We start from the raw sequence: 12,064 nt of genomic DNA on the forward strand, positions 1-12,064 counted from the left end.
TATGCCCTGTTTTCAGTGTACGGCCACGCACTCTGTTCATGCACAAGTTAGCATCGCCACCATGGGCAACAACTGTCACTTTACATTCCATTTATGAAGGCTCTCTGAAGTTAATGATTTATTTCTAAGAAGTAAATCTCTTCTGGAAACTGTCCGTGAAAAATGATTTTTAATTGGATTTGAACAAATACAGCCCTTTTCTTACTGACTCTCATACTACCTCATTAATGTCCTCACTGGGCTAAATGTTAACACACCGTTGACATCTGCAACATGAACAGCTCCTCAGGGACTTAATAAGTTTATTCATGATAACTGTAAGAGCACTGGAATATGGAAGGATCTGAGACAAATATTAGCACAGAGAGACTAGAATGAGTTGTAAAATAATGTCAGATAAATACAAATAAAATTAGAGTTGTTAAAAATCTATCACATATTAACATCATTCTTGTTTGAAGGCCAAAGGATGTTCTATAACTGTAATCCTAATTATAAATTACAAATCAAAAAATACTAAGAACAATTTATAATTACCTATACTTGGGGAACAGAGAAGGCAATGGCACCCCACTCCAGTACTCTTGCCTGGAAAATCCCATGGATGGAGGAGCCTGGTAGGCTGTAGTCCATGGGGTCGCGAAGAGTCGGACACGACTGAGCGATTTCACTTTCACTTTTCACTTTCATGCATTGGAAAAGGAAATGGCAACCCACTCTAGTGTTCTTGCCTGGAGAATCCCAGGGACAGGAGAGCCTGGCAGGCTGCCATCTCTGGGGTTGCACAGAGTCAGACACGACTGAAGCAACTTAGCAGCAGCAGCAGCATACTTGGGGAATATGTTTAAATTCACATTATATATTCACTTAGCAGACTTGCTTTCTATTTAAAATCACTTTGAATACATTTCAAAGGTTATGAAGATTTTGAAGTACAGATATCTTGATATTGCAAATGAATATCAATGTTCTCATTTTAAGGAAATCACTGGTTTCTTTTTATTGAACTGTAGCTCAAAGAATCATTCAAAGAAATAAAAAAGAAGTTCAACAATTTGAAGTTTAATTACACTAAGAAAAATGAAAAAGCTCGAAATCTAAAAGCTCTCAAATATCAAATTCAACAAGTGGATATATATGCTGAAAAACTACAGGTAATGAGAAGATACTTGTATATGTGTGTGTCTGTGTATGCTACAATTATTGCAAAATTATTTTGCATTTCAATTCTAAATGCCTAACCCTTAGGCTTTTTTTATACCATTAGAACTGAAAAGATAGTTTTTAGTTTTTATAACAATTGGGTGCTTCAAGTAAAATACATAATTTATTGATTTATCTCTTGAAGCAGCTCTGGAATGATCTCTGCCAAACCTATCCAGCCTTATTGCTCCCATTCTCCCTGCTACACACACACAAATACACACACACACACACCTCCTATACATCCCTTTTTCTTTCCTTGCACCCACCTATATCAGGAGCTTCTTCCACTGTTCCTGCAGGCCCTAATACCTTTCCTGATTATTGCTTATGCTGGCTAATTTGATTGCTTTCTCAGGAGACAGTGAGCTGAGTACAATAAAATATTTGATTTTATGGTCTTTGTCTTTTTTAAACAATCAGCATTCTCAAACTATGGAATAGATCCTGGTGTAGAGTAAATTTTCTCTATATTTGCTGAATGCTGAAGCAATAAACTATCTGAAAGGAAACCTATTCTTTCCAAACTGTGTTTTAATAATTATAATCTTAACATATTAAATGAAGGATGCTATGAAAATTTTTCAAAGTTTTTCCCTCAATATTTAATTATTAACTAGCTGAGTAAATAAAAACTGGCTGTCATTAAAAAAATTTTTTTGCCCAGGTTTTGAAAAGGAAAATGGAAAAAGTTGAGAATAAAACTTCTTTCTTAAATTATCCAAATAATAACGTGAATATCCTTTTGGAAGCCATGAGGGATTTGCAGAAGCATGTAGATGAATTTGACAAAGTTGTAACAGATTACAGGAAGAATTTGGACCTGACCGAGCATCTCCAGGAGTTGATAGAAGAGGTATTCTCTTCTTGTTGTCATGTTATCTGTATTGTAATTATTTTTTAAATTTCTCTGTTGCTTAGAACAATGCTGCATTAGCTATTACTGTCATTAAATTTGTGCATCATGCTCCTTTTCATGATTATATCCTTAGGATAATTTCCTAATGCAGAATTGCTGTACCAAAGGGATCATGTTACATGGTTTTGATCGTATTGTCCAGTTGCTCTTTGGAAAGATTTTACTAATTTAACTCTTCTTACCAGCAACATACGAGAAATTCTCATTTCTCCAAAACCTCGTCAACTCAAGATGTTTAATCATCATGGAGCTAATTATATTCACTGTTGAGTATCTGCTAAAATAATCAATAATGACTTATTTCACAGAATTTGAGAATGTTTAGGGAGAAAATTGCTGATTGGATTTTTCAGGTATAAAAATTCTTATTGGTATTATTTCATTTTTATCAAGAGGATAAATGGCAAAGTATACATAAATTATATGAAATTGCCAAGGTAAAGTCATTATTTGTACACTTCATAGTGAAGAAACTCTACACTTGAAGATCTTGAGCATTTTTTGCAGACCATAATTCTGAGTTACAAAACATCTCTCTTTCCCACTAATGCAATAGAGCTTTTAGATTTAACACCACATTAGGAGGATTGGAATGATCATTCTTCCATATCTGATGTATAGGTTTGCTGTACTTCTATGGCACTTATTTAAAGCCAACTCCTAACAGAGTCATGTGTTTCTACTTCTCACTCAGCATAAGTGCTTCTGGCCTTGGTCAGACACATTTCTTTCATCACAGTTATTTATTTTTAGTGAGAAAGTGTCTCAATTCTCCCCTATGCTTTGAAAATATGACTATTTTCTATCAAGAAAAGGTCAAATGCTATTCTTCAAATGATATTTCCTCCATCTACAGACTAAATCTTATTCCTAAAAGAATTTATTTGTTGGAGTGTGATTTGGGCAATACTTTATCCATATATTGTTAATGATTTCAATTAAATAGGCTGGATTTTGTGTGTGAGAGCTTTTTCTTACCTTTAGCTGATATTTGGATTCTTTTTAGTGCCATATGCTTTTTTTAGAATGTAAGTTCTTGTAAGTCTGAAACTTTTCTCTTAGGAATTATATTTCAGGCAAATCTAAGAAAGCAGACAAATCAAATTGATTTCCATACTTTCTTATCTGACTCTAATTTCCAACTGCAAAAGTATATGATTATGCTGTGATGTTTCATTTCTTAGGACTTAAAAAGAGCTCACATTAATTACTTCAGTGGACAAAATGAAGAAATTTGGGAGGATGGTGTCTCTTTAATCTGTGCTTTCTCCCATTTTAATTTAGTGTCACTTTTGGTATGAAGATGCAAGTGCCACAGTTGTAAGAGTTGGAAAGTATTCCACAGAGTGCAAGACCAAGGAAGCAGTGGAGATCCTCCACCAGCAGTTCAAAAAGTTTATCACACCCTCAGTGCCTCAGCAAGAAGAAAGGATTCAGGAGATCAGTGACCTCACTCAGCGCTTATACGGTGAAGTCTCTTTTAAGATACCCATTGATTCACCACTGGACAAATTTCTAGTGAACCTAGCAGACAGCAGAGCATGGCAAGCCCTCAGGGTCCTCACTACGCCAGCCTATTCTGGGAAAAGGTTCGAGATAAGAGCCAAAGTGAATAATAGGGAATAGAGGAAGGAACTCCTGGCTGCAGGAGATGAAAGCATGTGGATTTTTAATGACCATTTGTAGGCCTTCCTTCTCTCTTCCCTTTCTCCCCCATTAAAACCAGAATAGTACTCAGCTTATGTAGACAAAAATGAAATCTAATTTCGATTAGAGTGAGTCCTCAAAACTATACACAACTCCCATAGTCCTTGAAGTAGGGAGAAAGCTAAGACTAAGGTCTACAGCCCTCATGTTTCTATGAGGATTAAGGTTTGTGGATGTAAGAAAGGGCTGGAGGGTCTTCCCCTGTCTTCCTCTCATTTGTGGAATAAATAATACTTGTGTGCTAAGTCATGTCTGACTCTTTGCAACCCTATGAACTGTAGCCTACCAGGCTCCTCTGCCCATGGGATTCTCCAGGCAAAAATACTGGAGTGGGTTGCCATTACCTCCTCCAGGGGATTTTCCCGATGCAGGGATCAAACCCATATCTCTGGTGTCTCCTGCATTGTAGGCAGATTCTTTACCATTGAGCCACCTGGGAAGCCCTGTGGAATAAATGGGAGAGTTCAAATCATCATCTCACGGATTGTGCTTACCTCTTCTCCATGACTGTTGGTCTGACAAGCCTTTCCATGTGAAGAGGGCCCCCATTTAAAATGCTCGTTTGAGGGTGACAGTCCTTGAGGGTGCAAGAAGAATAATTTCATGAATTCCTTGACACTGTTAACTACAATGTAATTAACACGAGTAATTCCTAGTGGCAGAGCAAACATAGCCCCCAAAGATGGAGCAACAGTGCTTCATGTGGCTGCCCACAGCTGCTGCCTGGTGGATAGTCTGTCTTGTTACATGAAGCACTCACTCTCCATGGATAGCCATAAAAATTTTCTAGAACAGCATCTATTGCATTAGCTAATACTAAATTAAATGAGAATGAATTAGTAATAATTTTCCAAAGGAAATGGTAAATACATAGAAATAATAAAATATGAATTGAAAAATTAAAACTAATGTTATGCTTCATTCCTACTGTATAAGTGTACTAAAAAATTTTGGAGGCACTCCATTCCCGTGAAGTGGTTTATGTTTTCTTCAGGTATTATATTTTTTTACACTGTAGCATAATTACCTTTTCATTTGTCTGTCTTCTCAACTGAGCATAAGCTCCTTGAGGGTAAGAGAAATATATTTTATCACTAGGTTTAAGTGCCTATTGAAGTTCAGCACAAAGATCCCATAAAAGTTTCGATTATCCTCCTGTCTTGCAAAATCCCATTTTCTGCCTTGTGTGTATTCTTGGTCTTATCACCAACTGACATATTGTATGGTTATATGTGGTCACCTGGCTCTCCTTACTGAAGTATAAGTTCCTTGAGAAAAGGGATTTTGCCTGTTAATTCACTGCTTCATGGTACATACTAAGTGCTTAACAATTATTTGATGGCTAAATGATCACTGAATGAATAAATGAACAGCATGAGTTTTCATCTGTTCCGTTTGGAAGCTGTGCATTTTTTAGAATTTGCATCAGGTAAGATACTTAAGGAATAGTATAGCATCTTGCATCATTATTGAACCTAGAATTTTAATACAAATAAATTTATCTCAAAAAATTTTTTCAGTACCTATTATGTACTTTGTTCTGTCACCAAGCCATGTCTGACTTTGCGACCCTGTGGACTGCAGCACACCAAGCTTCCCTTTTGTTCACTATCTCCTGGAGTTTCCTCAAACTCATGTCTTTTGAGTCAGTGATGCCATCCAACCATCTCATCCTCTGTCATCCACTTCTCCTCCTGCCCTCATTCAGGGTCTTTTCCAGTGAGTTAGTTCTTCACATCAGGTGGCCAAAGTATTGGAGCTTCAGCTTCAGCAACAGTCCTTCCAATGAATATTCAGGGTTGATTTCCTTTAGGATTGACTGATTTTATCTCCTTTCTGTCCAAATGGACTCTCAAGAGTCTTCTCCAGCACCACAGTTCAAAAGCTTCAATTCTTTGATGCTCAGCCTTCCTTATGGTCCAGCTCTCACATCTGTACATGACCACTGAAAAAACCATAGCTTTCACTATACAGACCTTGTCAGCAAAGTGATGTCTCTGCTTTTTGATATGCTGTCTAGGTTTGCCACAGCTTTTCTTCCAAGGAGCAAATGTCTTTTAATTTCAAGGCTGCAGTCACTGTCTGCAGTGATTTTGGAGCCCAAGAAAATAAAGTTTGCCACTGTTTCCATTTTTCCCCATCAATTTACCATAAAGTGATGGGACTGGATGCCATGATCTTAGTTTTTTGAATGTCGAGTTTTAAGGCAGCTTTTTCACTCTCCTCTTTCACCTTTATCAAGAGGTTCTTTAGTTCCTCTTCACTTTCTGCCATTAGGTGATATTATGGAGCTGTGATTGATATAAAGACCTATACAACCCATTTCCATCATTCAGGAATCCACAGTCTGTGCCTAGAAGTCACAATATGGTAAATGCAGTGAGAAAGGTCTAAAATGTGTGTTTGCTAGAACTGCCATAACAAAATATTATATACTGGGTAGCTTAAATCACAAAAATCAATTTCTTCAAAGTTCTAGAGGCTGGAAGTCTAAGATCAAGGGGCTCAATTAGTTGGTTTTTACCAAGGCTTCTCTCTTCTTGCTCCCTCTTCACGTAGGCATCCCTCTGTGCACAAGCACCCCAGGTTCTCTGATCTTCTCTTGAGGACACCAGTCATAATGAATTGGCACCCCACCCTCGTGGCCTCTTTTTAACTTTATCTACCTTTAAAGGCCTCATCTCCAAATAATGTTACATTCTGAGATACTGGAGGTTGAGTTTTCAATGTATGAATTTTAGGTGAGACGCAATTCAGTCTATAACAATGTATAATACCATTTTAGTCTGAGCTGTGGAGTCCAGTAATCCAATTAAATCTCTTTTGAGCCTGGGATTCTTCATTTGGACAATACAGTAGAACCTTCTAGGGGAAGATTTTGTTAGCTAATGCATATAAAGTGCCTAGCCACAGGCAAATAAGATGCACTCACTACACAATAGATACTTGTATTATTACTCCAGTAGGGAGAGGAAAGTCCAGTTGGGAAAGATGAAGAATATTTCCACAAAGATCTTGACATTGGAGGTAGACCTTGAAGAGTGAGTAGGATTTATCCCAACAGAGACAGGGGTATGGGTATTCTTTCCCCATACAGGAAAGAATAGTCAGTGGTTGTGGGGAGTTTGAGAGAAAAGTTGCTATTTCAGTTTGGTCAGATATTAAGTATGTGAAGGAATTAGGAAGATATATTTTTGAGAGGGGCAGGTCGAAACTATATCACAGAGGGCCTTGACTGTGTACTTTCCAGGTAGTGAAGAACAGATGAATGTTTTGAAAAGGAGAAAAGAGGTTAGAGTGGAGCTTTATGAATATTAATATAGCAACACTATTCAGGTTACATAAGAGGGACGTGGTACAGCAAATGTAACCATTTTTCTAAATGCTTGGTTTTTCCAATGATGCTTTTGTCTATTCAACAAGTATTTAGTAAGTGCTTACTATCTATAGGCCCAGTGTCAGACACTGGGATAAATTAATGGGGTTAATTTATGGGATTTAGCCTGGGATTTTTTTTCTGCTAAGGACTTGACCTTTAAAAATGGTTTTAACACTTCTTCTCCCCAGGTTTTGAAGAAGGGCAGAAATATGCTGAGAAAATAGTGGCCAAACACAAAGAAGTTCTTGAATCTGTCACTGAACTTTGTAGCTCTCTCACAGAGCTTGAAGAAAAGCTGAAGGTAATTGCTTCTTACCAGAATATGTATGTTTAAAAGATATAAATTAAAATGTGTGGATTGAGTGTCTTCTGGTGCAAAGACGTTCTAACGCAAATTCTCAAGGGACATAATGTGCACATTTGTTTCACAGCTTTCTAACATAATTACTTGGTTGTTTTTAATAGTTAATTCTGTTTCTTTCCCATCACTGTGGACAAAAATATTGCTGAGAATGAGAGTTAAGCACAATTAAGGTGTCTCATTTACATTTTCATGGATCATATCCTAATGGATAAATGTGTGCCATTAAAATCAAAGTCTATATTGTTGTTAAGTTGCTTAGTCAGTATCCTTATGTTTTCATTCATAAAGAATGAACATAAGTTATTTTATTCTCTTCCAAATTGTGGCCCCAGAGAAAATAAAACTAATCTTCAGGTATTATAGTCATTGGACATTTAGCTTCATGGAAATATTAAACTAACCATTAGCATCTTTCATGGATTAATAAAATTGATGGTAAAAATAGGAAATATGTTTATGATTTGTCTAGGTAAAATCCAATTAAAATACAGAAATGTATGTATATACATGATGTATGTATACACACATATGTATTTTTTTGTCTTTGTCATTTCCAAGCTGATTTCATTAGTGCTCTTTTCATAACTGACTGAAAGAACCAGTTATTTAGGATTGAAACAGTGGTAAGGTAATTAAGAGCACAGACTCTAGGGTAAAACACAGCCACCTAGGAATACCAGCTCTCCAAATTATTGTATTGGTGAATGGGGATTTAATCTATTAAGGGTATATTTCTTAATGACCCTGAGTCTCTGTTTCCTGATCCATAAAATGCAGGAAATAGAGGAAGCTAATCGCAGGGTAGCCCTGAGTACTGAATGTGAAGACACCTATGATTATTGGTGGGATTTCTGTTGGTATGGAGACATAATGGTGCTCTTGCAGTTTGGAGCAGAATTATATTAATTTTCAGCAAGTATTTTTTCTATATGAATTGCCATGTCAGATATTTGAGTAACATTCTGTTCAAAATAGTTTGCTAAGTTTTTAATTCAGTGGGCATCCAATCAAATTGTTGTTTTTTCCTTTGGTTGAGAATCTAGATTTTTCCATTTTTACCATTTTAAATAACACTATAGTGAACATCTTTGTACATGAAACTTTTTTCTTTCTTTTTTATTATTGTATTATTATTACACAAAAATCCTTTTCTTTCCATAAATGTTTTGCAATTATAATGCCACCAGTAATGTATGAATGCACCTTACATTTTATACTATCTTTTTCAAAATTTTTCATTTCCTCCTCACCTTTATCCCAACCCCTGAGGATGTATCTCTTCTGACTTTTGAAACACAGCCCCAAAAATCATTGCTCTTTTTCACTCTTTGCTGCCGTCTATAGCATCTTTCTCTTTATGTTGTACATCTCCAAGTGAGCTCCACTTAAAACATATGCTCTCTTAAAGGGATACCCCTTTCCAGCTTTTCATCTTCATGCTATTCTTCCTGAAAGCTGTTTCCACTCTCTGCCTCCTTGCACTTTCCCCCTTCCTCCCACAACCCCTGGGGTCAGAGTAGTACCCTCTTTCTCATTCCCAACCTTCCGCTGGGTTATCTTTTGCTAGTCAGGAGCCCCCTATTTATTGACTCCTGCTAGATGATACTGCTAGTGCCATTTTTAAATTCAAAACACCTCCCTACAAACTCTTCTTTGCTTACCAAATGAAGTTCAGACTCAAGGTTTTCCAGTGTTCTGGAACTGATTGTCTTTCCAAACCATTGTGCTTCTCCAGGCATTATTGGTTCCTACCTCAGCGGTCTCCTACCCCACACTCCCAGGTCTGCTTCTAAATTTTACAGTCATCCCTCATATCCACAGTTTTGCTTTCCTCAGTTTGGGGTACCTGAAGTCAACCTCAATCAGAAAATATTAAATGAAAAACTCTAAAAGTAAATATTTTTTATGTTTTGAGTTACGAGAGGCCATATTCACATAACTTTTATTACAATATATTGCTATACTTGTTATGTTTTATGATCACTGTTATTAATCACTTAGCCTACCTACTTTCAGAGAAGGCAATGGCACCTCACTCCAGTGTTCTTGTCTGGAGAATCCCAGGGATGGAGGAGCCTGGTGGGCTGCCGTCTATGGGGTCGCACAGAGTCGGACACGACTGAAGTGACTTAGCAACAGCAGCTACCTAATTTATAAATTAAACTCTATCATGGATATATATGTACTGGAAAAAAAAATGTAGTAACATATACGTAGTATTTTCTGCAGTTTCAGGCATCCGCTGTGGGTCTTGGAATGTATCTTCTACACATAAAGGCGGAGTACTGTACTTCACGTACATGACCTTCCATCTCTCTTATCTAAATTGTTCTCTCAAGGCCAAACCCAAATGTCACATCCTGCACAAGTCCTCCCTTAGCTGCGTCACTCCCTCTCTGATCTGCTGTAGCACCAGTGCTCCTTCCTACCGTAATCATCACGTAGATCTACCATGCCCATCCAGCCACTCTCCTAGATTATGATGAGGGAACCCCGTTCAGTTCAGCATCCCACACAACATTTAACAATATGCTTGTCCTAAAACAGGTTTTCCATAAAGGTTTTGGCATTTATAGTAAACACCCAAAGGATTGGTACAGAAAAAGAAAAAAATCATTCAGTAGCTAGCTCAGAAAAGTTTGATCTGGGTGGATATAGAAATGAGGAAGGGCCTCTATGGCAAGAGAAACAGGCATCAGCATTGCCCTTAGGAGTTACAGCTTGAACAAAATCCTGCCAAAGGATGCTAACACTTTACAGATGTTTCTATGAGAACAGAAATGTCTGAGTTTGTTTTTTTTTTAATTTTTATTTTTACTTTATTTTACTTTACAATACTGTGTTGGTTTTGCCATACATTGACATGAATCCACCACAGGTGTACATGCGTTCCCAACATGAAGCCCCCTCCCACCTCCCTCCCCATAACATCTCTCTGGGTCATCCCCGTGCACCAGCCCTAGGCATGCTGTATCCTGCATCGGACATAGGTTGACTCTATGGCTCTCTTTTGCAGGAGTTCATGAAAAAAGCAGGCCTGGAAATCCCTGTCAAGGTTAAAATAGTGATAAAAATCCTTTCTCTTTGTGTAGAATTTTGATATTTACAGAGGATTTTCATAAATATTACCTCAGTGTTTTCCAAATAGCCTTATGATGGTAATAAGGTAGATGTTGTTTTCTTCATTTAAAAAATCAGAGGGTAAAAATGCTTTATTTGAGGACTCACACTCAGTTAGTGGTGGCTCTGGAGTAGGACTTTAGTTATAATTCAAAATCTAGTATTCCTTCCACAGCTGTCACTTTATTGTATTTTTTGTTAAAGTACAGTTGTTTTACAATATCATGTTATTTTCAGGTGGCACAGTGATTCAGATATATACACACACACACATATGTATTCCTTTTGAGATTCTTTTTCCTTATAGGTTGGTACAAACTATTGAGTATAGTTCCCTGTGCCATATAACAGGTCTGTGTTACTTACTGATTTTATGTATAGTAATTAACCATAAGTTTGCTTTGCATGTTTGTAAACCTCTTTCTGGTGTGTAAATAAGTTCATTTATATAATTTTTTTTCATATTCCACATATAAATGATATCATATGATATTTGTCTTTCTCTGTCTGGTTTACTTCACTTACTATGATAATCTGTAGGTACATCCATGTTGCTGCAAACGGCATGATTTCATTCTTTTCGTGGCTGACGTTCCACTGCATATATGTACCACGTCTTATTTATTCATTCATTTGTCAGGGGTCATTTAGGTTGCTTCCTTGTCTTGGCTATTGTGAATAGTTAGTTCTGTAATGAATGTTGGAGTGCGTGTATCTTTTTGAATTATGGTTTTCTTTGGTTATGTGCCCAGGAGTGGGATTGCTGGATCAATTGATATTTCTATTTTTAGTTTTTTAAGAACCCTCCATACTGTTCTCCATAGTGGTTGTACTAATTTGCATCCCACTTTGGAATTAGGTATAGAGTATATACCAAAGCAGAGTAATTTATCAAATAACATAAACCAGTGTAAGTTTTAGAGTTAGAAGTAAGAGCTGAATCTCCCCAGTAAATGTCTGCCCAAATCCTTTGAGTTGATGTAACATGTACGCTTTGAGAAGTGTGCCTGTTTCTTTAAGGCCTAATGCCCATGTTCCAGGTAGTATAGAGTATCTTCTGTTGCCATATTTTTGTTCAGTAGCTAAGTCACATCCCTCTCTTTTTAACTCTGTTAACTACAGCACACCAGGATTCCCTGTCCTTCACTATCTCCTGGAGTTTGCTCAAACTCATGTCCATTGAGTCAGTGATGCCACCCCACCATTTCATTCTCTGCCACCTGCTTCTCATCTTGCCCTCAATCTCTCCCAGAATCAGGATCTTTTTCCAGTGAACTGGCTCTTCACATCAGGTGGCCAAAGTATTGGTGCTTCAGCTTCAGCATCAGTCCTTCCAATGAATATTCAGGGTTGATTTCTTTTAAAGATTTAG

General features: G+C 37.2%; 1 protein-coding gene across 1 annotated transcript in view; it reads left to right on the top strand.

The window, feature by feature from the left end:
* The window catches only part of CCDC141 (coiled-coil domain containing 141), a 225,827-nt gene that overhangs the window by 199,903 nt on the left and 13,860 nt on the right, over nt 1-12,064 (top strand). Inside the window, exons 18-21 of the mRNA XM_052635681.1 lie at nt 1,014-1,154; nt 1,871-2,059; nt 3,407-3,590; nt 7,397-7,509. Coding sequence (XP_052491641.1) covers nt 1,014-1,154; nt 1,871-2,059; nt 3,407-3,590; nt 7,397-7,509 — 627 coding nt within the window. The remainder of the gene's footprint in view (nt 1-1,013; nt 1,155-1,870; nt 2,060-3,406; nt 3,591-7,396; nt 7,510-12,064) is intronic.

This window comes from Budorcas taxicolor, chromosome 2 (assembly GCF_023091745.1).
Source record: "Budorcas taxicolor isolate Tak-1 chromosome 2, Takin1.1, whole genome shotgun sequence".
NCBI classification, from domain to species: Eukaryota; Metazoa; Chordata; class Mammalia; order Artiodactyla; family Bovidae; genus Budorcas; species Budorcas taxicolor.